This window comes from Hemicordylus capensis, chromosome 6 (assembly GCF_027244095.1).
Source record: "Hemicordylus capensis ecotype Gifberg chromosome 6, rHemCap1.1.pri, whole genome shotgun sequence".
Taxonomy (NCBI): Eukaryota; Metazoa; Chordata; class Lepidosauria; order Squamata; family Cordylidae; genus Hemicordylus; species Hemicordylus capensis.
This window is the reverse complement of record NC_069662.1, coordinates 130,503,248-130,531,101: the sequence shown is the minus strand read 5'-3', so window position 1 is coordinate 130,531,101 and position 27,854 is coordinate 130,503,248. Positions and strand designations below refer to the sequence as shown.

The window sequence follows — 27,854 nt, the reverse complement described above, 5'->3', positions numbered from 1 at the left end:
ACAGACCATAAACCAGTGAAAACCATTGTTCTGCCTCAAGAGGCTGCTGCACCACGGAGACAGAAATGAACTTATGAAACCTAGTCCTGAGCAGATGGGAAACAAAAGCAGCCGAGCAGCTCTAAATCATGGTTTGCCCGTTGTATGTCTAGAAGCTCAAACCATGCTGTGGGTTCTTACCTATGGTTAGCACAAACTATGGTTCATTCTAAGTAGTAGTGTATGAAGAGACTGCAGCACAAACAGAAATAAACCCTTGGGCCAAAATCTGAATAGGTGGGCTAGGAGTGCAGACCTGTGCATCAGACAGACCCAAACTTAACAGGATTTAAGACTAAGAAGTCAAGCAGCCATTTTAAAAAAGATTTTATTTTTTTAAAATGTACAGTACCTCTGAAATACACCTGAACTAAAAAGGGACACTGTAGCAGAAACAATTCTGTATTCAAGAATTAAAATCTATGCTTTTCCTTAAACAGTGTATGGACAACTTTGACACTGAGGGCAGAGTGCAAAAGCAGTACCAAAAGCATATGTTGCTGAACAATTTGCATAGTTAGCCTGTGACATGGTTCTAACCCTATAATTCAGCAGATATGCTTTAAAGAGATTTCCAATGCTCCTTTTACTTGAAAATATGAACAGTTTTTGACTGACAGGAAAGAACAATGGCACCTTTGGTTGTTTTTCAGAAACAGTACATAGATTGACAGCTCAGGTTATAAAACGTTAACAAAACAATTCTATTTAACCGATTTTATGTGCTGTACATACAGCAGCAAAGTGCACATGATCTATCAGCTATCCAAACTTACTCCAATACACTGAGTGAAGAAAAAAAATGCACTTCAGATTCAACAAGGTTGATTTGGGTGTCAAACATTCATCTTGTCATCTAATGCTGCTATTGAGATACCACCACAATATTATCTTAAGTATTCATGCAGTGCATTAAGACCTCCCCACTTTAATTCTGCTGCATAGCTGGCAACCCAAATATGTACTTGCATATGGCACAGCAACAATGTACCTGTTTTCTCCTCATCAGAGAAGAAAACCGGCACTTTATAAAAACACACAAAAACCAGCAGAACATCCAAATTTGAACTACGTTTACAATGGAACTAAGCATCCAATACTCCAGCAATGTTAGCAGTTAAGCCCTTTGTTGGTACACCGTACCAACCACACACATACAATAACCTCACATGGCTGGGATTACCTATTCAGTTGAACCCAATGTCCACAGTAAAAGTGGACATCAGCCAAGTGACAGCAACGAAGCTGCCACAACTGAAAGTGGACACAAAACCCTTGCAGATAATGATCCTTTTAAAATAAACTAGGATTAGCAATTTAGCATATTATTGTCTTTTTCAAAAAAGAGACAGACTGACTGACCTACATTGTCACCATCTGGGTCCTTATCAAACTCCCTGTCAGGAGTGTTGATTTGGAATGGAATATTCTCCCAATAAACACTTCATCAAGTAAACTCTGTCATCCTCACTCTATGCTGCTGTATAGAGAACGAGTATTTCTCATGTTTATTTGAGATATTTAATATACCGCCCACTCTGAAGACTCTGGATTTCTGCATTTCAAAGCCGTTTTAAAATTCAGGTACGATATTCTACCATAATCTGTTTAACATCACATCCCTGGAAGATGTCTTAAGAGTGATCTTAATGTTTAAGGCTTTTGAAACCACAGTTTATAAGTCAGAAGATGGCAGGCAACTCTTCAGAGAAACACAATCCTACTTCCCCCAAACATTGCACACACAGCGACAGCACTGTTAGAGAAGATCTATATCTCAGATGTTCACAAATGCCTTTTGGGGTAAAGCAAGCCAACTGGGTAGGATGAAATGGCTTGCATTTTCAGTCTCTTGGAAGTCCCCCGTCTACTTGTACTGCTGCCACTTTGCCCTTCGTACCCACAGGTCATCTACCAAGCTATGGCTGGTCTTCATAATACAGACCCTTCACTATCTTGACGTCACCTTGAGACCCTTATCCATGAATAGCAAAACCTCAGCATTCAGAAGAGCAATAGAAATATACTATATAGCTGTTTGGGGGTGGGGGATTCAAGAAACATTTACCACTTGGAGTTAAAAAGAGAAAAGTGGAACTTTCTGAATTTTTCTGGACTTCTTACGGTCTGCTTCCCGGCAAGCCAGAAACTATGGAACTGCAGCCAAGGCAGCACACTGCCACTACCCTTCCAATTAGATTCTCCATATGTTGCCGATATGTCAAATATAGTCAATAAAGTGCACATATACCTAAAGTCATACTTTTGAAAGAAATATCTAGTAACTGGACTAAGGAAAAAGTTAGTATTTTGTGCTGGAGTTCAACTGTGACATGCAGCTTTTTACCACATCAAGTCTGAAAACATTAGTACTTTGGAGTGTTCATTTACATTTCATACATCCTTCATGTCAGCAGACAGAAAACATGCACGCTGTCCTATGTATTTTGATTCTCCTGACATATCAATCTTCATGAAAAATGCAACAATACAAGTACAGTACATGTTCATGCTGCAGTCTCCTGTTCCATGTGATCATTTCCCCCCTCTTGCATATCTCCTGGTCTAGAACAAGAGTGGCATCAAGCTATTTTGTTTCATTAGTCCTTGCTGAAACATTGGTTTGATCCCCTTTCAGTGTCCTGACAAACACATATTTCATGCAGCTGCACTCTGTCTTGACAAATTTCTTGGTTCTTTACTTGGAACACACCAGTCATCAGCTTCTATAGGTGTTTGATAATGCTTACAAGCAGACTTGTTGAAAACAGGAAGTTTCTCGATGGAGTCTGTGGAAAGGGCCTAGAAAAGCAGGAACAAGATTAATTAGATTAGACATTCCTATTACTGTCCAACACAAGTGTCACTGAACAATCAACAATATTATTCATTTGAACCCACTTAGTTCTTACTGAAGTGGCTAGATTCCAAATGTAAGACATGCTTTCAGCACAGATTGTCATGGCATGATGTTGCTACATTTTGCAAGCCTTTGAGACTGAAGGCTGTCATGTTCCACACTAACAATCTAAAGACAATATATTAACTGGTAATATTGGAATAGGCCTCCTTTTTGGCCACAAATGAAATACTATTTGTGGAAAACACCTAGTTGAAGCTTTTAACACATTCACTCATTCATTTGATTTCTATACCGCCCTTCCAAAAATGGCTCAGGGCGGTTTACACAGAGAAATAACAAGTAAATAAGATAGATCCCTGTCCCCAAAGGGCTCACAATCACATTATAGTGTCTAACACACATTTGTGAAGAGGGAACCCCATTTTCTCATACACCATTTATTCTCTAGTATTAAATAAGACTAAAATTGCTAATAAATAAAAAATAGTTCACGCTAGCTGTCAAAAAATTAATTTCCAGCACTATGCAACCTTGGAAGGAAAAAATAAATCAAGTACTGAATATAGCACACCTTTAAGTAGATAATTGCATCTGTCCCCAAACCAGAGATGGAACACAGATGGAGGTCTCCATGAAAGTATTTGGCATACAGACGAGAAATTGGTAAGCCATAACCAAAACCAGCCTAGAAAGAAAACAAGACATCTTATTAGAGTGAGTTTCCTTTCCCCCAGATTGTATTAAATAGCAAGTGGCTGTATTCATTCATTAAAAGAAACATCCATAGTCCAAAGGAGGATCATGGTTGTTGTTTTTTAGGACTAACACCACACAAAAAACCCTCAAAGTATTAAACAGTCTGTCTTTGACTCTTCATCAGACTAGGTGGTAAACAGGAAGAAAGGGGGAAGGAGACATTTGATAAGAGCCCCAACAGTCTACAGTTTACCGAATCTAAAGATGGAGTTTAGGGTGGAATGGTTTGGTGGGTTGTTCCCCCCCCTCTGCCCCCCTTAGATTCCAATCAGCCTCTGAAAAGTAGGAGATGGTACCTTCCATTACAGAAATTCCTAGGCCCAACTAGGTTTGTTAAAGGGGAAAGAGGAGGCTGCGGAGAGAGCATTATGTTTTCATATTTTCATTCCTTTTTTCAGTTGTATTTTCACGTTCCAGTCCAATGACAAACACAGAGTCTAGAATGATTAAATGCTCACTGCACTGTTTTAGATTGCTCCTAGGCAACTGCTTCCTAACAGCACCAATAACATTTATCTAAAAAATGGGAGGAGGGGAGAAGCTCAAGAGCTTGCTGCTAGTTTTGCCATGTTAGTTACTGGACCAATGTTTACCTAGTTCTCACTAAAGGTGACAAATCTATTTGGGCTGTACTACTTCAGACTATGGTGGGGGGCTCACAGGATCAATGCTCCCCCATGTAATACATTGCCTCTGTACTGAAAATTTCTGTCAGGGAGGAGCCTAGGCTAGAACTCTTGTCCCCAACATCCCCCGCCCCGCCCCCTGCCAATACATCAACCTCTCAGTATGAACTTGGCTGTCTCTTTGGATTAGCAGTGATCAGCAAAGAGACTGGCACAGTCATGGAACAGTTTGCAATGTCAGGCATGCTGATTCAGCTTATGTGAAAACATCTCCATCTGGAAGTAGACTGTGTGTCAATGGCTCAAGAGACAAATGTTGGTCAAGGTAAGTGTCTGTTCAGAAGAGCAAAGAGGAGGGCAACAACATTGATCCTGGCTCTTCTCTTACAGCCGACATATTATGGCTTCATCTCTTACCAGAGGAGTAGAATTGTTGTCCATCACTGGCTTTGGTGCTGTAGAATACGTGTAGCTGAAGAGACTTTCTATTTTCCTCACTGGAACACCACCCCCTCTGTCAGATATCTAGTTAAGAACAAAGTCAGCCATCAACAAAGACTAGAAATAATACATTTAAAGTAGAAGTACTAACTGAACAAGAGACACTTTTTTTTTGAAGTTAAATTTGCTGTGTCAAATTTGCTGATTACAAGCAAGTGCGGCACAAAACAATATTTGGCAGGAGAAAGCTTATTTCCAGAAGGCTTTTCTACGATTTGTAATTGGCTGCCATCCACAACCCATCTATTCCACCCTAATCCTATTTAAATCAATGAGACTCTCTAACGGTCCATGAGCTGTAGACTGCATCTGCTGCATTTTCAGACTGCTACAGTGATGCATAAATAAAGCTAATTTACCTACCTTAATGGTCAAGTCTTCCTTTCCAAGTACAATGGTCACCTCAACTGGATCAAGAGAAGGTTTCTTTTCTTGATATTCAACAGTTGCTCTCATGGCATTCTATGAAATAAGGAATTGGAATGGTTCTATTCAACATATAAAACAGAGGGTTTAACTTTTACAAAAACTACTTTACAAGTCAACCTTTCAGAAGTTACTACAGTGCTCTTCATCCCACTAAGGCCAGAATTTGAAAAATATTCTCATAGTAAAGAAAAACATTACTGCACAATTAATATTGATTAGTGCTTCACTTTGCCATCATCCTACTAACAAGAACAAACAAACCCTGTTGCACATAATGCAGACTGAAGGGTTGATGATTCACTATCTTGTAATGGTTCATTTTCTCCTGTGTAATTTTCCTGTTGTCTGGACAATATATGAAACTGGGCTGGGCCAGGCACAAAGCATCCACGCCTCTAGTTTTCCCTCTGTTCTCAGTCTCCCCGCCAGCATTTTCTCCTCACTGCCCTCTTCCCCCAGCCGCCGCTTTTCCCCCCCTGTTGCCCGCAAGCCTGTCCACCAGTGCTTTCCTCTCCCCCTGCTGGCAGCTCGCTCACCAACTCATGAGAGCTGCCATGCATGGGATTAGCGATGGATACTCCTTAGAGAAATAGATATTGATATAGATAGATGCTCATGAAAAACCACTACATATACTAATATTTCCCCCCAGTTACAGTTAAGACACTTATGCATGGCCTATCCACCCCCAGCACAGTACCTCCAGTGACTGTTGCTGGTGTCTATCTTATGTTTCTTTTTAGACTGTGAGCCATCTTGTCTTATTTATTTATTTATTATTTCTCTGTGTAAACCACACTGAGCCATTTTTGGAAGGGCGGTATAGAAATCGAATAAATAATCAAGGAGACTGAAAATGAATGCATTCATAATTTTCAACACAAACCTTGAAGAGTTCAAACAGCATGTGAAAGAGGTGGGAAGGAACATATACTATGTGAATAGGCTGTCCAGCTGCCTTTCCTACAGAAAGATGCAGAAGGAAAAGTCAATTCACTGGCTTGATTACCCATGCTCAACTGCAAACAATTGTTACTATGGATGCGTCCACTCCAGTAACCTTAAGCAAGCTCTGCTACTGACAGTCCTAAATACGCTCCACACTGAATCCTTTGTCACTTTTCTTTATGTGAAGGCTTGCAGTTCATCAAAGAGGTACAAAGTTTCAGAATATGTCTAGGCAGAAGATGGAAGTTTTCCTTGCTCCTCTTTTATGCTCAAATACTTTTTCTTAAACAATCAATAGGGTGCAATTGCTTCCATTCTAATTTATTTTAGTACGGTGTTTTTAACAGGTGCTGAAACTGGGAAATGTCACAATTTCATGTTAAGTTCCTGCCCTTTCTAGCATACTTCATCCGACTTATTGGGAGCGTGCAAATTCAATCTCCAGGGGGAAAAGAAAGATCTGCAACAAGCTTGCAATTCTAGGACATGTATACAAAGAGGAAACAGTAGAAGTAGTAAGGATTATCTAAAGAGAATAAAGGGGTTTTAAAATAAAATAAAAGACTTGCAAGGCTAGCTTAATATGGTAGCAAAAACTTACCATTAACTTGTGTAAGCTTTAATTCTGGAGAAGCAAAATAATACTGGTCACAAAGCATTTGGGCACTTTGGAAAGCATCTGGAATAGATTTTAAAATAAAAGAAAAATAGCACAATTTTAAACTTCATACAAATATTACACATTTCCTAGATATCAGACTACTCAATTTTACAATATTGTGGCATGTTCACATAACACGTCTTCTATCTTAATATGATTTGTTAAAACCAAAACTTAATTACCACAGGCAGAATATACCACAGAGCAACTAGATGGATAGACAGAAGCCTAAGCTATATCCAATTAAACATGCAGGTCACATGGAAATTAACAGGATCTAAATTTACTAAAGCAGGTAGCACGCACGCACGCACGCACATACACCCCTCTTGTATTTACTGTACAAGCAAAATCTGATGACCAATGAAAACAGCACTCTAACATGACAAAGCCATCCTTGTAGTTCGTTATTCACCCAGGATATGTTTTTTTTAAAGAAATCTCTGTATTAGCTTGCCATCAGTGTTCCCTCTAAGGTGTGCACATATGCACACACTCAAGTTTTTTTGATGCCCGCTCAATTAATTTTAGATACCATTCAAGCTGAATCAGGAAGGCTGCACTCTGAATGCATATGCACATAAACTGCCTTGATACTTCCACCTAGAACAAAACTAATTCTGCACACAGATGTTGGGGTGGGGGAGAGAATTAGAGGCAACACTGCTTGCCAAAGGCATTGCTTAAGCTGCCACCCTATGACACACAGGCAAGCATCTGCCGCTGAGTAAAATATTTTGTTCTTCAGCAAGAGGCTAGAACAGTCTTGGCAGTGAGAGACCAACAGTACTTGTTAATGGAGCTAAGGAAACCACACGAGGCTATTCTCACGAGCAGCAGGAACTAGGCTAAGGGAGCCTAGCCCAGTTCCTGCTGCTCGTGTGCAGCAATGGGAGCCCGCCACTTAACCCGGGTTTGGGGCACAAGAGCACCCCAAAAATGGGTTAAAAGATCATGTGCCGCCGTGGCGCAGCTCTGCACCATAGCAACTCACCAAACCAGGAGGCTACAACAAGCCTCCCAGTGTTGGGAGGCTCCCCAGAAGGCCCTGCACACTTGCGCAGGTCAATCTGGGACTTCCGGTGGCCGAGAGGCCCCCTAACCCTGCCACCCCAATTGGCTCCGCGATGGAGCCAGTAGTTGTCTAGGCGGCCGATCCGGCTGCCGAGGGTGGGCTAGCTGATCATCTGCAGGGAGAGCGGGTTTGATCCACTTTCCCCGTTAACCCCCTTTAGGCTCTCCCCACTACTTGTGTGCAGAGCCTTATTGTCTGCAGATCAAAGAACATTTTTATACATACCATGCACCAGATCCACAACATCACAGCAAGGGTCAATGCACCCAATGTGCCGAGGGTTACCCACATTGTTATCATCAAAAATGAGTGCTGATGAAAAGAAGAGACAACACGATATAGCCAAGTCTTTTCCAAGTCTCTTAACATTATTCACCAGGGCTATCCAAAGTAACAAGTTGTTGAGGTTAAAAATGTAATCACATATGTACCTCACTGCTTCTCCAAGAAGCTACGAGTGACACATATGTGGTAATGCAATTTTATCCTGGCAGCCACTATATGGAAGAGGCTGAAGAGATAGGTAATCATGATCTCTCAACCTAATTAGCTTCACAGCTGAACTGAGATTTGAATCCAAGTCTAACCAGCACTGCCTACTATGGCAGAGCGGCTTGGTATCTCTTTCTTAGTCTGTGGTTTAGGAACAGCACATTTGTTAAAGCAAATATGCAAAACTAGCTGGGTGACTCTGGGCCAGTCACTCTCTCTCAGCCTAACCTACTTCACAGGGTTGTTGTTGTGAGGAGAAACCTAAGTATGTAGTACACCGCTCTGGGCTCCTTGGAGGAAGAGCAGGATATAAAATGTAAAAATAAACAAACAAATAAATAAATAACATATCAAAGACTTTAAAAAAAATGCGGGGGGGGGGGAATCACACTGTGCAAAACAAACCACCATGAGAATTCAACTAAATTAATTTCTCCTTTTATATTTTGTGTATTACACCAAGTTTCAAGACATCACTCTAGAGTTGTTAAATAGGGTTTATTGCTTATTTGCTTTTCAGAAGCTGTCAAAAATATAGGTTTTTCACCTATACTTCTGCTCTCACAAACTACTACTTCTATTGTTCTTTTTACAGTCAGGAAAATAAAATCCAAGTTTTAGCAGAAAAAACTTAAAATAGTTTCTTAAAAGGCATGAAAACTCAACGTACTGTGCTGGTTTATTAGCATCCGGATGGATATTCGGTTCATGTAAAATCGATCCAAGAAGTACTGAATACTCTGATTGGTGAATGGATCCATTTTTGAAGAGTCTCTGTATTGTAGAACCCCTCGTGCCATTGTGGGTACAACATCATGATGCCTGTTTCGGACTTTAACAATTGCATCTATAAAACTAGGAATGGAAAAACCAATAACTTTAGACTTGGTACATAAAGCCAGAAAAACAAAAAAAATAAGTAAATGCAGGCTGCTCTTATGTTAGTGCCAGTGGGTAACTCAGACATGAATACTGTCATTCCCCGATACTCTGAGCTACAACAGAACCAAAGTTACATAGAGATGCTGAGGTTAGTTACTTTTCTTCACTACTCATTCTGTTAAGACTGAAGCATTCTAATGTTGTCTTGACAGTTTGTAATTTATTACTGATGTTTTATTTCCATGTGTCACTTTTTGCAACATCAGGTGTCAGTTAGTTATACCGCTGTAAGCTTATCTCATTACAATATAATCAGCACTCTCTGTGTTCTGCACTGAACAACATCTGAGTTTCTAAGAGAGATGAATGACCCGACGTCAGTCAGCAGTTACTTTGAACAGAGGAAGCTACTGCAAACACAGCACAGAACTTACTCAGAGAGAACTTTGTGGTCATCTAGCTTTTTCTCATGGAAGTCCACTAGCTCCATTAAGCTTTGGACATACCTGTTAAGAAGATACACAAAGCAAATCTTGGGTTATCAGTGCAGGGCAAGAAAAGTTTCTTCCGCAGATAAGGTTACTGAAGGAAAAAGCTAAAGCTCCTTAACTCAAAGGGACCTCAAGAAGCTAAACTAAGGCTAAATGGACTACTGGGATGCTACATTAAGTTCAGAGCTGGGGTGTGGGGGGTGGAATCTAACTCCCAGTGGTTTGTATCAAAGTTTTAAGCATTGGGCAATCTGTCATTTTCAATGCAAATTTGGATACAAGCTACTTTTGCTTTCAACAGGTTGTGAGAAAGTTGCACATGTACAGAAGTACATGGTATCATTTGATAAGATAATACAGCACACATATAAAAGAGTAGAACAATGCCACAAATCTGTACACAAACACAGACATATGCGGTTGCAAAGATTTTGCATCTGGATGTCTCCCTTAAATGAGTAATGTCATCACTATCAGAATACAACTACACATGCACAGAGAGAAACATGAGGCTCCACAGGATGGTCGGTTCAAGTTTAACAAAGAAGTGGGGAGCTTTTACAATGATCCTAAAGACCACATAAAAGTTTTCAACACTTGCTATTCCATTCTGTAAACCCCTATATTTTAGCAAAACCAAACTTAGATTAGGGATGTGCACGAAATGCTTTGTGCATATCCCAGAGGGAGGGGTTCCTTTAAAAGGAGGCAGGCCGGTCATACCTGCTCTTCCAGTGAGCTACTGACACCACACAAGGGCTGCTGGGAGCAGCATTCCATTGGCTCAACAGTTTAAAGGGGACAGCAACACAGCTGCTGCCAGCGCTGCTATGGGGCGGTGCAGGGTGGTGGCAGCTCACCAGAGGAGAAGGTACAACCTGCCTGCCTCCTTCACCCCGCACCATAATGTTTCAGCTGCAGGAGGCAGAATTGTTTCATCACCTCAACAAAGAGGCACCAAAGCAATTCGAGCACATCTCTAACTTAGCCTGATCAGTGTTCTAGTTGAATGTTAACACGCTTCAAATAAATGGTCATGTTATCACTTATCAAACAATGATACATTTCTTGAAGCTCAAAAACACGTTTGATTTTAGTGAACTGTGCTACACACCAAAAGCTACTCACCAGCTTCTTAGCAGCTGTACCGAAGGAGTGCTCAACAGTGGACCAGGGAGCAGTTCAATTTCTTTCAGAATATTTGCTAGCCGCACAGGAAGTTCATGCCGAAGAAATGAAAAAGAGGTTCTTTCACATGCATTTGTTGACCCTATGAAAACAGAAGCCGGTTCATTTCAGAGGTTTTCAACACAGAGGCTTGATAACAGCATCAATAAAACTCTGTATCCCTCAGTTATGTAGCAGCTAGTGCAAGTGCTAGTAAAGCTAAAAAGATGTCGTCACAACTCTAGTGACCAACAGAACATCTTCAACAAAAACCCTCTGGTCTACTCAGTCATGATCTTTCAAGTTTGTAGCTGCTTGTTGCAAACTTGTGTCCTACAGAGGTCCTCTTACATAAACTATGCAAACTATATTGTGAGTTATCACAAACCAGCATGAAAAGTCACCTGAAAGTTACATGGCTTTTGGTCAAGAATTTCAGGTAAGGATTCAGAAGCTCCAACAAAGGGACTATATGCCCCATCTGAGACAGGAAAAGTGCACCACTTGCAAAACCTTCTCTCAGAGGTGCACCTAGGTAATATTGGAACCTGGACCTAAAGGCCTTTGAAGTCCCCCCCCCCCCAGTATTTTTAATGCAACCACACCACCTGGGACAGACGAAAAAGGATTAGGAGGCACCCGGGGGGATGGAGGCTCTGGACTTTGGCTCGTAAGTCCATGGGTAAGAGCGCCTCTGCTTTCTCTAAACTTGCTCACAATAAACTTTTATATATTTTGGATTTGACAGATATGTACAGCTTATTTTAAGTTCAACAATTACTACTTAGCATCAAGAGAATCTAGTTTTAGAATGCTTCTGGTTTCCCTACAAGTAAAAATCCACATGTCTTTTTAGAAGATAGATACTTGCAAATGAGAACCAGATGTTTCTAACTGGTTATTACACACAGGTCTGGTGCCACAAGGAGTATGTATAAGTTAAGTTACCACAACATGAGAGAACTACACTTTTGAGGGTTTAAAAAAACCCCCAAAAAACCAAAAGCCACTGCACTAGTGATTCCATTAGCAGCAAATAAGCAAGTCAGACACTAGTACAAGTATTCAGCAGCTAGATATCACAAACTTTACTACACTGACAGTTACAGTAAATGTATACTAATGAACTATATGCCTGCCAAGTAAAAACTCAGGATTATTTAATTAACAGAACACTTCTGTCAACGTAACAGACTGGCATTTGACATCTCATTCAGAGATCAATGGCTGAATGCATTATCAGCATTAATGAAATCCTAACAAAGACTTGCATACCACTGAGGACAAGATTGGAAGGATATAATTTTCAGCACTGTTAAGTTTATTTGTCAAAGTAAAAGCAGAACTGGGAGGAACTGCACAAGTCTTTTTCATACTTTCCAGTGAACAAGAAGCCCTATGGGTCTGAAATATTAGAAATCTTTTGTCTAGCATTTGTAATAGGAGAACATGAGCAGCCACAACCAATGAGATGAGTCTGAATGGCAAAGAAGATTCCTCGAAAGATTTATACAAACAAATCTATCTATTTAGAAGTTAAGCTTCTTATTGGGAGAATTAACAACCAGCATGAGACGATCCAATTTCAGTGATAAAAGTAGGAAGAAGCCCAAACATCTAGACATATGATGCCGAAGAAGTCTATGCTTCACATTTCCCTGTATAAGTAAGTTTATTAGGAGTCAAACTGCATAGAAAGAATAGCATGTTATCACATTTCTTCTCTTAGGTCAGATGATTTATGAAGTGCAACACAAATAGGACATACTTGTGAACTTGTGAACTAATATTACATCCTACAAAATATGCTTCTTGCATACATAACTTTCTAGTAAAGCTAAAACTGTTATATAAGCAGCCATCTACAAATCCACTTGCCAGCTCACCAGTGGCAAGCACTCCCAGCCCTCTGGCAAGAAAGACACCCAGCCCCACACAGAAGTATTCCCCTGAGATCTCATTTCCACTGTCATGTGTAAGAAACAAAACAGCAGGAATCCTTCTGGAGCAGTAGGAGAGGGCTCCCACTGTTTCCCAGTGCAAAGGACAGAAGACCCACTTATTTCCTAAGCCCTCTACCTGTGCATCTGAAAAAGGATCTGGAGAAGAGAGGCGATCGGTGGCAACTAATAATGGACATGGAGGAAATGGTGAGACTATTCACATGATCACGTGGCTGGACAGAAGGCATGGTCCAAGTTGCCTCCCTCCACCCCCACCCCCATGACCAAATGCTGCTGGGAGTGGAGCTTGTGCTCCCAGATGATCTGCGCTACTTTAAGCAGCATGGATCTCCAGAGGCCAGGACTAGGGATGTTAACGGAACCATTTTTAAGCACAGCACCAGCAGGGGAAATGGTGGTGGGGAGAACACCCTCCCTTGCTCCTTAAAAGGTAACCCCCACACACAACAAACCGGCCTAAACTTCAAACTGGTTTGGAGGTCCAGAAAAGGGCCTCCGAACCAGTTCGTGCACATCCCTAGCCAGGACAATGCGTCCTGGCCTTTGGATATCTCACAATGCACCACATGACAAGTGCAGTGTATCAGGGGATAACCTTGTGATACAGGTACTCTAGGTGCCTGTCTGTGTGCAGTTCAGCTGCAAGCAGTCTTAACGCGCACATTTATTTATTTTATTATTATTATTATTATTAATTTATTACATTTATAAACTGCCCCATCCAGAGGCTCTGGGAAGTGTACAACTTTTTTAAAAGACATAAAACCCACAATTCAAACACAATGCTAAAAACAATATAAAAACAATCCAAAAACAATTAAAACCTTTTAAAACCAATTAAAATACTTTTTAAAAAACAGCACTTTACAAGCCTTGGAAGGCTAGGCCAAACAAATAGGTTTTTAGGGCTCTCTTAAAGGCCAACAGCGAGCCTAAACTGTGGATATCTGCCGGGAGTGCATTCCATAGACCAGGAGCAGCTACAGAAAAGGCCCGGTTCTGAGTCATGATCCCAGTGCTGGGGTTAATGGTGCACTTGCGCCCTTAACCTTAATCAAAGACCAGGCTTCAGACCAGGCTTCAAAGTGAGGTTAGGTGGCCAGTGCCAGGATCCGCACAGATCCTGGTGCTGCATATGAGCAGCCTAACCCAGGCTGAGCTGCTGTAGCCTGGGTTAGGGTGCTCGTGAGAACAGCCTTGTGAGGCAAGCCTACATTTGTAGATCCCAGTCTATAAGAAAGCCACTGGGAAAAGTTGTACAGAATTCTACCTGCTCAACAGGTTACAGTTAAATGCACTTTTCTCACTCGTCAAAAGAGACGAGGCAAACCAACACTAGAGCTTATTTCATCAGATGGATGAATTGCATCAGATTCATGTATCTGAAGTAGTGGATGCTAGCCCACAAAAGCTTATGCAGAAATAAATCCGTTAGACTAAGGTGCTGTAAAACTTTGTTACTGGGTTGTTTTCTTTTAAGCATTTGTTTGTTTTGGTGGAGTAGACTTACATCATCGCAATAGGATGGATGTGAATAATCAAGAGATGGTGCGAACAGCATTCCTTCCCTACACTCTGCAAAGGCAAGCACTTCAAATATCTAGACCTCTGGCATTGTAATGGTCACCAAATGGGGTCTTTGCTTCATATTTCTCTGCATAATAGATTTATGAAAAACCACATCGCATTGAAAGAATAGCATGCTAGGTTCATTTCCTTCCTTAAGTTGATTGTTCAACAGCAGCACAAATGGGAAACAGTTGTAAACCAGGGTTACCTCTTATAGCATCCCACATCCATCCCCCTACCCTTGAGCGGATCATCCAGATTGCTCACCCTAACCACAACCTGCCTCCAAGGCCTCCTCACTTTCCTGGGCAGGGTCTTTTAGAAGCCCCCCCACCCCAAACTGGGAGAAGCTACTTGGTAATCCACATCCCCAAACAACAGGGTCTTATTGCGGATGGAACAACCCATAACTTTCTACTCCCACCAGTTTATAATAACACTCATCCAGTACATCATAACACAAAGCGAGCAATATAAAGAAACTAAACACACATCACGATCAACAGGAAAAGAGCATTATAGATCAGTGCATTTAGAAAAGGTCCCATGTTGTTAACAAGAACAACAAGAGCAGCAGGATCAGTTTTAACATCCGTCGGAGATCCCACTGAGTCCACGAGTCCAATCTGAATCGGGGACTTCCTAGTTCAGCTTAGCCTTCGCAACCCTAAAGTGTCCCCACTCCTAACTTCGGGGCATGGCATCCCATCCCACATCAGCATCATGATAACTACCACCGCTTTTGTTCAGGCATCGGAAGCTCACCGAAATCCAGGAACTGCTTGATGGAGAGGGGCGATGGAGAGTATCGAGCAAAATGCTCTACCTCCCGGGTCACCCGGGCGCCACCTCCTCCTCCTCCTCTTCCTCCGCCAGTGGTGGTGGCGGCGGCCAAGGGAGCCGCATTCCGCAGGGCCACCCGAGCGGCTTTCATGATCGCGCTGTTGGTGAAAGGAGCAGAACAGTCTGCGGCGTCTCTGGCTGGGGCCCCCCCGCTGTGCTGTGTTCTGGCTCCGGATTCGAACTGTCTGGAGCGCGCCCTGCACGTGCGGCCTTTATTTACCACCTCGAGACCCCCTCCTCTCGCGGGGCGGGGCCATAAGTGAAACCACGCCCCTCACCCTGGGCTAAGTGTTAGAAGCGGACAAATCCCCGGCTTGCATTTCCTCTCTTTCCCCCTGTCTTCCTTCGTGCAGCCTCCCCCCTCCTCGGGGTATCAGGTGGTGACCTCTGACCCTGAGTTAAGAGACCTTAGAAAGGAGCGGTAGATAGGTGGGTGTGTCCGGCCCCGCCCACAAAGGGTGGCTCCCACCCAACCCGGTTGCCCTTGTTTACAAGGTTAGGTCAGCGTCCGCCCCCGTCCAAGTGTCGCCCGCCTTCCCCCTCTGCACTTAATGACGCGCCTTACTGGAGGAAACCGTCGTGGCAGTCGCGAGGACGATAACGGGGTGGGGGGAGAAGGGAGCGCTCTCCTTCCCGCCCCTCATTGGCTGTTCTAATTAAAGCTTGTTTTCTTGACCGAACCAATCGGAAGGCTGTATCTGCGCGAGAGTATTCGACTTTGGGCGGGCCGCGCAAGCTGGACTTGATTCCGGAGGAGAGGGGAGGGGAGGGGAGGCGGTTGTGCTGCTTTTTCCAAGAATAGGGAGAACACGCAGGGCGGGGGAGTAAGAGCTGCACTCCAGGCCCGTCAGAAGGAGACTGGGCTGGGGTGCGGCCGGGGGCGGGGCGGGGGCGATAGCGGTATTATGCTGTGAAGAAAGCAGCTGCTGCTGCAGCAAACGAAGTTGTCTTCCAAACCACCATATCTCCCGACGACAAAGCAGTCTAAATAAAGCTAAACACAAGCTTCCCTATATAGATAAATATCTAAGAGTTATTTCCCAAGAGGACCTCACGTTAGCTTCTCCGACTACAGTTGTCAAGATTTCAACGTATCTCTGCGGGTTGGTTGGTTTTGCAACCACAAGTCGTGTCTTTGCGGTGGTGGTTTTGTTTATTTGTTTGCATCTGCAAGAGTCTTCAGCTTCGAAACTTTAGTTGTGGGCAACGGAGCTCTCGCAAGAATGCTTTTTAAAAAATGGAATGTATCCGAGTTAGTCGTTAGGGGGGAAATGCAGAAGGAACAAAATGGCACGAGCCCTTTAAAAAGAATTTAATTTCTTTAATAGGACCAACTAAAATTCCTTCAGATCCCGCTGAAAAATTCACTTTTCCTGTAAAGATTCTTACGTGGCTCCTAGTCCCACATCCGACTATAACAAAATCTAAATGCAGGTGCTCAAGTTGGTTTGCAACCTAGAGGGTCTGAGTAAGAACTGCGAAGCGCGTCTTGTGCTTTTTGTTTTCTTTAGAAATGCGCTATATGTCCAAGCTGGTTAGACACGTCCAAAAACCTCACTCCCACTATTTACAATGTATGTCACCAATCCGTATGATTCTGTAATGAGATGAAATGTTAAGGAGGCCCTGGGCAGCACATGTTGATTCGCCCCCAGCCCCGCACCCTGCTAGGGACGGCTGTGCACAGAGCAGAGAGCGAGGAGGAGACAATGTGCAGGGCGGCCAAGTGCGGCGAGACCTGCGCCAGCCTGCCTGATCTCTCTTCCAGGTGAGGGGGGGGGCAGGGGGTGCGGCTGGGCCGTGGGAGCTGCACTACAGCCGGGCGTGAGTGGGGCAAGACCTGCAGGCAGGGCCTCCGCCAGCCCGCCTGATCTTTATGGGGGGGGGGAGCAGCCATGCCGTGCACGCCCGCCCGCCTGCCTGCGCGCACAGCAAAGGGCCCATTTTAAAACCTTGTTCCCAGGCCTACTCCAACCTTGCTATGCCCCTGATGTAACAAAATCTAAATACATGAACTAACTTCATGTTCATATAATTAGCCTTGCCTCCAATTCCCTTCCCCTCCTCTGTATCCCTTGTGTGGATTTCTCCTTCTGGAGAGGAGAGCTGTCTTGTGGTAGCAAGCATGACTTGTCCCCATAGCTAAGCAGGGTCTGCCCTGGATGCATCTGAATGGGAGACTTGATGTGTGAGCACTGCAAGATATTCTGCTCAGGGGATGAAGCCGTTCTGGGAAGAGCAGAAGGTTTCAAGTTCCCTCCCTGGCTTCTCCAAGATAGGGCTGAGAGAGATTCCTGCCTGCAACCTTGGAGAAGCTGCTGCTAGTCTGCGAAGACAGTACTGAGCTAGATAGACCAATGGTCTGACTCAGTATATGGCAGTTTCCTATGTTCCTAGATTGCGAGCCCTTGGGGCAGAGACCTGTCATCTCATACTTCGTAAAGTGCCATATAAATGGTTGGTACCATATACATAATGATAACATGTTAAAAAGTAATAAGAAGCACCCAGCGATTTTAAATACATTTTATTTTATTTTATTCTATTATTTTCGTCTGTTTTAAGTATATTGCAAGCCATCTTGGCAACCTCAGTTAGTAGGCAGGGAACATGGGGTTTTCTCTCTCTCTCTCTCTCTCTCTCTCTCTCTCTCTCTCTCTCTCATATTCTTCAGGTTGGCTGTTGAGGGCAGTGGGGGAAGAAAAGAGATGGTCCTGGGCAAAGTGAAAAAGCCTGCAGCTGCATTTTCTAACACTGCACATGGCAAAAAGCATTCAGTGTGTGCAGTGCACACTGTTTGTTTGTGGAATGGACAATGTTTGGTGATCTTCTCTTTCCCCTACAGCCCACTATGTCTCCTGAAAAACATGTCTCTGAAGGTTTCAGGACTCTCAGTGACATATTTGCAGAAGGCACAGGTGGCTGCAGAGGAGAGGGGAGATAAACAAATATCACCCCTTCCTCACTGTGTATGCACGCAGAAACCGTTTTTTGCAACGTTAGTCTGGATGTCAGCCTCCTACACCCCATCTTAGGGCCAAACTAGATGTGACATTAAGTCAAGTCATTAGCTCTTGTATGCCTACTTTTTAAAATGTAAACAATACTCGTGGGGGGCTGATCCAAACTGAGACTATGGTGGGGAGTTAGGGAGTTTTAATTCTCCCCCACTATGGTCCCACTGCAGATCAGGTCCCCTATGCATAAAATTTACACAAGAAATTTTTACACAAAAACTTTCATTGGCTCCAATCTGAATTGGGATAGCAGTAGTGGGTAGGGTTAAAGCCTTCCCTATCCTACCATAGTTTTGTTCTGGATTGAAACTCGCAGTCCACCCCCCATGTGTGCCATTTGCAAAATAGAAATAAAAAACAAGCATGCTTTATTACTAACTAGTTTTATCTTTCTAAGCCTTATTTATTCTGTATGTTTTCCCACTCTCACTTCTAACATTTTCTAAATTTACTCTGCTCCTTTTGAATCTTTAGACAGCTGCAAAGTTCTGTCTCCCTGGTAGCAAAGTTGACATAAACAGAGCAAGTCACTAACTCAAGAGATTCAACAACAGGCTCAGCTTGTGGAATTAAAAGCAAATTAACATCAGCTACCTTTTTTGATATGCTTACATTGGTAGAGAAAGTTGTTTGGATTAACTTAGTTAACTTTTATTCAACCTTCCTCCTGGGCATGGAGTGTTTTTCTGCAAATGGGTCCAAAACACAGCGTGACAACAGGGAAGGAGTTGTTTTCTCAAAAATGTCCTTCCCTGTAATGATCAACTAAAACTTGGAAAGGATTCAGAAAGAAGGAATATTTAGATCTACCTCTGAAAATCCTGTCCTGTTGGTGTTAAGGTTTCATCACAGCTAGTTTTCCTTGCACAAACTGTCACAAAAGGAGTTTCATATTTAATTTTTCCAGACCCTGAAGCTGCTCAGTAAAAACAATGTCTCTACATTATCTTTAACATTTAAAACTAGGGAAGTCGGTTAATAATCTATCCAACTTTCCCCTCCTGATAAGCTATGGTATATATAATGCAGAATTAGAAAAGCTATGTCAGCAGACACTTTATCTGAATGTGAAGTTTAGTAGGGAAAAGTTCACAAGATTCTGAACAAAGACTTTCCATTTGGTCTGTGGCAGCGCTGAGATAGTTTACAGTGCCTCTCTGCGGCTGAAGTTTAGTAGGGGAAAGGTCATAGCACGCTGCAAAGGCGTTACACAACATCCTCACTTCTCATATTTCGCAGAAGTCAGAGTACAGTACTTGGATCACTTCCCTACTGCAATAATTCTTGCTGTGCAGGCTAGATGGAAATCATTCCTGAAACTATTCCTCTTGTTGTAAACAGGAGGCTGCCTTTTGAATCCCCCCCACACCGCCCTTATAGAACAGTTGTTTATTTCTCCTGCTTGGGACATATTTAAAGTTCTGTTTTTAAAGGAATGTAGCTGCATTTAAACTTCAACATTTTTAGCTGCTAGTCCAAAGGGAGAAAACATGTTCTCAAGATCTCTTAATCCAGCATTATTGGTCTTCTTTATCACTCTTAACCATCCTCATGTTAATGTGACTAACCAATGCTTTCTGTGTAAAGAAGCTGTTTTTAAAGTAGTGGCTCTTTAAGAAACAAACTATACATGCATGCATGCAAACAAGCACATGATATAGAACAGTGGTTCCCAACCAGGGTGCCTCCAGATGTTGCTGAACTGCAACTCCCATCACCCTCAGCCACAATAAATTGAGGCTGGGAATGATGGGAGCTGTAGTTCAGCAACATCTGGAGGCACCCCGGGTTGGGAACCAGGGCTACAGAGGCATGCTTCCAGTTCCAACTGGACGTGTCTCTCTTTCTCTCTCTCCCGCTGTCTCTCTGACATATGCTGGGGCAGGGGAGTTCCTGGTTAGGACCATGTTGCACAGGGGAGGGAGAGGAGGGGACAGTGACTCCCTACACCCTGTTTTTCTGCCACAAATCACTCCACGGAAATTGCAATTTGCTCTCAAAGTTTCTCAAATCAAAAAGTGATTTGAGAAAAATCACTTTCCCTATTTTTGTCTTTGCAGGATGCCTTAAAATGGCACAGCGGGGAAGTAACTTGTCTAGGGAGTAAGAGGTTGCTGGTTATAATCCCCGTGGGTATATCGGGCAGTATATCGGGCAGTATATCGGGTATATAGGAAGATGCTGAAAGGCATCATCTCACTGAGATGGCAATGGTAAGCCCCTCCTGTATTCTACCAAAAGACAATCACAGGGCTCTGTGGACACCAGGAGTAGACACTGACTCGAGGGCACACTTTACTTTTTACTTTTAGTGTGAGTTGCTAGTGCAATTCTCAAGCTCAGCTTCTCCCCAGGAATATCTAGCCAATACATTTCTTAGAGGAGTGTAGATGCATCTTGAGTAGTTCACATGAGCCCTTTTCAGTTGGCCAAGATATGAAGGAGAAAGAGGAGGAGTACGCAGGTTAGTCATGCCCCATGACAACAACTCTCCCACCAGCTATGCTTCTCGGCATCTACATATTTGGCATTTGTCTGCACAGGGCAGAACCAAAATGGAGGGGATTCCTCTGCACAATTTGGAGTCTAGGGATTCCAAATCATGCAAAGGAACTTTCTTTGTGTTCTGCTTCTGCCCTGTGCAGAGAAATGTCGAACATGCTCCTATTTCCCCTTCTTGCCTTGACTGTACGTTGCAGAGAGAGGGGGATGGAATGATTAAACATGACTGTATGAATCCATGTGCATGGACATTAAAGCCACCTGCAGTGTACTGTACTGTACTCTGCCCTGTGCAGAGAAATGTCGAACATACAAGAATGTCAGCTTTAGCCCCAGTTAGCAGGGGCTAACATTAACAGTGATTTCCCCCAGTGTTCTACAGCATGTTTACATACCCTCAAACAGTTTGTGGAAGAAAACAGGGATACACTTGTGATGTTATACCCCTATTTTTATACCAAGCTTTAGCTGAAGGCTCTACTCTTTCTGTGGTGTTATGTCTTCATTTACTTTGTTATAACCGATCCTCCATTAATTTACAAAGCAACATGGTGTGTGCTTTTGGTTCAAGGTGTGTTTGTAAAACCTCATTGTCCAACAGTACATTATCAACAGTTCAAAATATGTCTCAGCAGTTGCAGTGTGTTAAATTTCTTGTAAACTGCTCTGAGCCATTTTTGGAGGGGCGGTAAATAAATAAATAAATAAATAAAACAGCTTGCAATACACTGCAGGTGGCTTTAATGTTCATGCACATGGATTCAAATACATAGCCAGAGGCATAACTAGGGGAAACGGCGCCCAGGGCAAGCACTGAAATTGCACCCCCCTGCCCCCACCCTGCAGTAGGAGGCAGCCACCTGCTGCTGTGTGTCCTCTGAGGTGAGGGGGTGGCCGTGGGTGGAGGGGGGGATTCTTCTGCCATTCCTTCCCTCTCCCGATCTCTCCCTTCTCCTCCAAACCTCTCCCTGCGACAGAGCAGCGGAGGTTTGTTTGGGTTTGGCATGCAGGGGGGATGGATCCCGCGACCACTGCAGCCACCACCAGCCAAGCCGCCCCCCCCCCGCAGCAACACAGGACACACACACCCCATTCCCATACTGGCAGGAGCCAAGCAAAGTGCCGCCCAGCTGGCAGCATGCACACCTGTGCCCTGCGGAACAATAAAGTCATTGTTGTCTTCCAGATAAAAAGGTTTGGGGCAGATCTCGGGGGAAAGGGAGGCTTCGCCATGTGCTGCTTGCCTTTCCCATCAGGCATGCCCCACCTCCCGAGAGCAGCTCCCGGAATCACCTTCCAGCTTAGCCCTTAGGAGGCTGGGGCGAGCACGAAGAGGGATCTCTTGGATGGCCACATGGCAGGCAGGGGGATGGAAGCAAGATGGGGGAGCGGGGAGCAGCTCTGCGAAGAAGCCTTTACCTGGAGCCGCCTCCGGTGGATGATCCCAGAGTCGTCCATCGCTTCTGAGCGCCGAGAATTTGCCCCATCGACTCGCTAGCCTCTTGCGAGCGAAACCCAAGCCCAGTGTGGCTGCTGCCTCCTGCGGCGTCCGCAAGGCCCTGGCTGGCTGCTGGGCCGGCCGCAGAGGCGGGAGCGCAGAGCGGATGGGTCGCCGCCGCCTCGCCTCCTGTGCTGCTGCTGCTGAAGCTCGCGGAGGGGGGGGCGCGGTGTCAGCGCGGCAATTTGGCGGGGGGTGAGCAAGCAATGTCCTTCACTTGCTTCACCCCGGCAGTGGGCGACAGCGCGGCGGCTGTGTAACACGGAGCGAAGCTGAGGCCTGCCGTTCAGCCCGGCGTCGCTTCTCAACTGCGAGGCGCACCTGCGCAGTTTCGCAGGCGCGCCTCACAGTTGAGAAGCGACGCCGGGCCGAACGGCAGGCCTCGGCATCGCTCCGTGTTACACATCCGCCGCCGCGCTGTCGCCCACTGCCGGGGTGAAGCTCGCGGAGGGGGTGCCGTGTCAGCGCGGCCATTTGGCGGGGGCGGGGGGGTCTTGGCAGCGCTTTGGCGTCCCCTCCCGAGTGGCGCCCAGGGCACGTGCCCTGCCTGCCCCCCATAGTTACGCCCCTGTACATAGCCATGTTTAATCATTCCACCCACCCTTCTCTCCGCAATGTACAGTCAAGGCAAGAAGGGGAACCATCTTCATGTAAACTGCTTTAAGAACTTTTGTCCAAAAAGTAAGTAGTAGTAGTAGTTGTTGTACGTGCTGGGTTACATTTCTTTCTCGCTTGATCTTTTAGTGAATAACCAAAATACATGTCTGCATTTGTGTTTTATGTGTAACATTCAAGGTAACTCAGTTTCTGCAAGCAGCATGTAATCTAGAGTTCAGATTTAAATGCCAGTATCTATTTTTTCAAGAAACTACAAGAAAAGGCTGAAATGGGAGCAAAATCAAGCCCAGGAAGTTGTTTCCCCCAGGTAATTTCAGTACTCTAGCCCCTGAAGAACCTAAGCATGTCTGTATACCTCATTACCCTTAAAAGTAACTTATTACAGTTATCTAGAGACGGTTCGTTATCTAATGTGTGTAAAAACAGAGTTCTTGAGAAGGCAGGAAGGTTGTGAAGACCTCCAAGATTCAACTTTCCTCCTTTTCTTTCTTCTGCTGAACAAATGATATTTTGGGGGATGGTTCCTGTGAACTACAGGTGAAACTCGAAAAATTAGAATATCGTGCAAAAGTTCATTAATTTCAGTAATGCAAATTAAAAGGTGAAACTGATATATGAGATAGACACATTACATGCAAAGCGAGATAAGTCAAGCCTTAATTTGTTATAATTGTGAGGATCATGGCATACAGCTCATGAGAACCCCAAATCCACAATCCCAGAAAATTAGAATATTGTGAAAAGGTTCAACAGTCTAGGCTCCAGGTGTCCCACTCCAATCAGCTAATCAATCCATAACACCTGCAAAGGGTTCCTGAGCCTTGGGGCGGAAAGGACGCAAGAGGCGTCCTTTCCGCCCCAAGCGCCAGTTCGGGCAGAGCCTTTGCAGAGGGAGGAGCACTGCTTGCGAGCTCCTCTCTCCCTCTTCAATTTAGGTCTTTCTTTTCTCAACTATCACGGGAGGGGTAAGGTGGTTTCGGAAGTTGGGAGGGAGGGAGGGTGGGACTTCGGCGGCAGTGGCGGTGGCAGCATTTTAAAAAAAAAACAGTAAAGGGGAGAGGAAAAGGCTAGCGCCCGTTATTATAACGGGCTTCAAAATACTAGTAAGCTAATAAGTTGGAAAGCTTATCTCCTGGGGGGAAAAGCTTTTAAAAAGAAGGAAGAACTAATACCTTGAATGGTAAACAAAGCAGATGATGTGACAAATTATTTGAGTAATAACTGCACAATTAAATCAATTCTGCAAACTTAACAAGCAGCAAAGCTGGCCTGGTTCAGACAATACTTTGCTGGCCCACAGGATTAGAGGGGGGAGCATGTTGAGGAGCCGTTTAGATGAACAGTGCCCCCTCCAAGATAAATGAATGTGCTGGGCGAGCATCAGGTCATCTGAAGAAGACATCATTATGGGTGCGCTTGGCATCCCCTATCTAATTGCATGGACAGGTAACAGAGACATAGCTAGAGGAGAGAGGGCACGTGTTCGCCCTCTGACTGATTTTCCTTTAATCTAGCATGCTACTGGATTACAGCAATCATTCATTTGGGTCCGTCCCCTTTATTCCTCCCTGAAGATATTCCGACCTTTAACAACTGTGAAAACAAGTAGAAATTCAACAGGCTGGACCTTTCAGACATGACTATCCAATGATGGGGAAAGCTGCACTTGTGAAATTTCTGCCTGCACTGAAGTTGTTAAAGACACAGGGAAAAGGTTACATTCTGTGCAGTATCACATGGGGGGTGGGGGGGGGGAATTATACATGAGGAAGAAGTATGCATTCACAGTCCTCCCTCATGAGGGCTATTTGGAAAATTTAACTTAGGGTAAGTGCAACCTTGCTTTATAATGTTTCTGTAAACATCACAAGAACAATTGGCATTAGGACATGTTTATTATGCATATCCCAGCACTGGATTAAAGGGCACAGGAGGTTTCTACTGATTCTAATTAAGGTGCACTATTGCCATATTCCACACTCCTCACAAATCCTCTGCGCGCGCGCACACACACACACACACACACACACAAGCTGTGACAGAGAAATACTTCTGTCTCACTAACCCTTTATCTCCTTTGAATGTAATGAAGTAATATGAGGTTCATGACCATCATTCTCTCTCTGTATTGTGCTTTTAAAAGACTTCACAGGAAATTGCTCCTGCTCTACTGTTGTGAAGTAATGGAAAGGATTTTATAGTCTAAGAAGTGAGGAGTTTTAAGATCTGCACTATTTTTCAAGCGGGGGCCACATTGGCAACCCCCCCCCAAAAACCCTTCCATCTGAGAGCCATTTCTCATGGCACTGCCCTCTGTGCAGAACTGCATTTTCCCCAGTGTTGGGGAAAGGGGCTTTAAGCAAAATAAAGCCTTATCAAGCCCCAGCAACATATGGGAAGGTGCTCAAAGCAATGGGAAGTACTTAAGCAAAAGAAAGCCAATGAAGTCCTTCCCATTGCTTTCCCCATAGAGCACTGTGGGGAAAGCACTAGGAAGGACTACACTTCCCAGCACTCCATACAAGCCTTCCAAGATGGTGCTGGGATTCAAGAGGCTTCAGTCCTTCTAAAAGAGCCTCTCTGGCTCTGCAAGGGGAAATAGTTACCCCCATCAAAGGTGCCCCAAGACATCTTGCTGTCTCAGGCAAAGGACAATATTAGTGTCGTCGTCCCCGCACCACGCACACACACCTGTGGGTGAATCTTCAGCATGCTGTCAAGGCACATGAGCACTCTCATTGTGACACATGAGCACTCTCAGACTATGCAACTGTTTTGTGCACCCTCATGGTTTTTTCTGCTGTTACAGTATGACGAACCCCAGTTCTTGTGAAAGATGCTGTGAGTGCAAAACAATAAACCATAGCCTCTCAGTGGCTTGAAGGTTGGATATGCACAGTAGTTATAGAAATGTATCTAGTCTAAGGTACCGTGATTGGTCAATGCTGGTCTGGAGATGTACAAATATATGAGTGTACGGTTGGGCCTTTATATTTGCACAGATGATAAGGCTTTGGTATATAATCTGTGGTCACCATTTTATGGGGCTCTTTCACCTCGTGACTGATGGCCAGTACTATGATCAATAAAGCTTTGTATCTGATGGAACGGTGTGGCCTCTGCCTATAATCAACCCTAGTTGGAGATTTCTCCTATAACTGTTTACACCTGCAGCTGTGAGAAAGAAAATTGTTCCAAAGATACTGGATACTAACTTGTTGAAAGATGCATGAATGGCCTTGCTTATTGCAATTGCAACACTGAGCTAGATTAAGGAGACTCCTGAATCCTATGTTAGCTACATTTATGTATTAGGGCCATAGCCTAGACCGAAGTAGGCACATATCTGTAACCTTTTTAGCCTACTTTCCAGTAGGCTTCAGAGATCATCCGACATTCCGTGTGTGTGTGTGTGTGTGTGTGTGTGTGTGTGTGTGTGTGTGTGTCCCTATCAACTTCACAATGCCTGAACCAATATGAACCAAATCGGGTAAAGTTGTGGAGACACATAGGGACACCTCAATGGCTTAGTTGTGATGATGTCACCAACCCCAATTCAAGATGGTGGACACATAAATGTTTGAGGCGCAAGTGGCCAAACTTGTGAACTGCCTAACCAATTTGAACCCAATTTGCTACAGCTGTAGGGACACACAGGGATGCCTCAACGGTATGGTTTGTGATGATGTCATCCACCCCAATTCAAGATGGCAGACGTGTGAACATTTGAGGTCTAAGTGGGCTAACATGTGAACTGCCTAACCAATTTGGACCAAATATAGTCCAGTTGTAGGGATAGCGAAAGGAAAGTAAACAGATTAGTTTGTACTAGAACAGCTTGTTGATATGTATGTTATTGTCAAACATTTGGTACCTGGCATCCTTGCTTTGCATGAGGAATGAACCCCATTGTGACCATACCCCTCTCCCCTTTGTCTCTCCAACTCCCACTTTTGAAGTGCCAACAAGTGACTGGATTACCAAAGAACCAGGAAGGACAGCGATAGCTTTTTGACATCTATTGCTTATCAATCAAGGCTGAGGACCAGGACAAGAGAGAATAGCAACAACCTCTTTGAAACATCCTGTACCAAGCCATGGGGGACTGGAGATAAGGATTGTATTGTATTGTGAAGAGAAAGATGACAACCAGGCCTGAGGGTGAGAATGGAACAACATCTTCTGAGACCTGGACCCAGAAGGCTGGTGTCATGGTTGACATGTTTACACCCCTGACAGACATGAGAACTGACCACCCCCAAGACCATCAAAATCCAGAGAAAGTAGAAGATTTTGAGGTCCAGGTCAGATTATCAGAGGGTAGGTCCAGAAGATGCATCTTCACCCTCTCCAATGCTGCAGCGTTCTTCACATCCAGCTCTGTACACCCCATCTTTCCTTCACACTCTAGCATCTTCATTCTCCGGGAGAAACTGTGATCTGGCTGATCATTGATTTCCTTCCTTCCTTGGTGATAAACTTCCCCCCTCCCCCCACTTTTCTTCCCATCTCTCCTCTCTCCCTTGCTAGATAGAGTCGCCGCTTATATTTAAATTAGAAGCATCAGCCTTTGCTTGCCAGCACCCATTACCTACTGTAATTCTTTGAACCTACTTCTTTAAGTAAAATACAAAAGTCTGCTCTAGTTTGGCCCCTTGTGTCTCCTCACACAACTGCTGGTGAGCCTCCCACGACAGGGCAGCCCCACCCTCAGACTCTTTAGTCAGGGCAGACAACCCTGCTGGGTGCAGCACCCCAGTGGCCAAGGGAACAAGGACTAAAGTCCAGAGGCGCATAACACAACCAAGCCAGGCAGTGGTGACAGGATATTTCTAGCTCAAGTTGGATGGAGGAGGAGGAGAGGTGTGCCCCAGCAGAGCGAGGAAGGGAAAATGAACAGTGTGCCCTAGTGC

General features: G+C 44.2%; 1 protein-coding gene and 1 long non-coding RNA gene across 2 annotated transcripts; one reads left to right on the top strand and one right to left on the bottom strand.

Annotated features, from left to right (window-relative positions):
• Positions 1-349: 349 nt before the first annotated feature.
• Positions 350-15,840, bottom strand: PDK4 (pyruvate dehydrogenase kinase 4). Its single transcript, XM_053261638.1, has 11 exons — positions 15,229-15,840; positions 10,892-11,033; positions 9,707-9,778; positions 9,061-9,245; positions 8,124-8,210; positions 6,764-6,841; positions 6,101-6,177; positions 5,149-5,247; positions 4,702-4,809; positions 3,474-3,587; positions 350-2,841 (listed from the first exon to the last, which is right to left on the bottom strand). The coding sequence occupies exons 1-11, from the start codon at positions 15,395-15,397 to the stop codon at positions 2,698-2,700; spliced, it is 1,275 nt and encodes a 424-aa protein (XP_053117613.1). The 5' UTR covers positions 15,398-15,840; the 3' UTR covers positions 350-2,697.
• A 1,140-nt stretch (positions 15,841-16,980) lies between these two features.
• LOC128330653 (uncharacterized) lies at positions 16,981-27,586 on the top strand. The gene is made up of 3 exons (XR_008310192.1): positions 16,981-17,074; positions 23,189-23,248; positions 26,901-27,586. It is a non-coding gene; the product is annotated as an uncharacterized LOC128330653 (long non-coding RNA).
• The last annotated feature ends 268 nt before the right edge of the window (positions 27,587-27,854 follow it).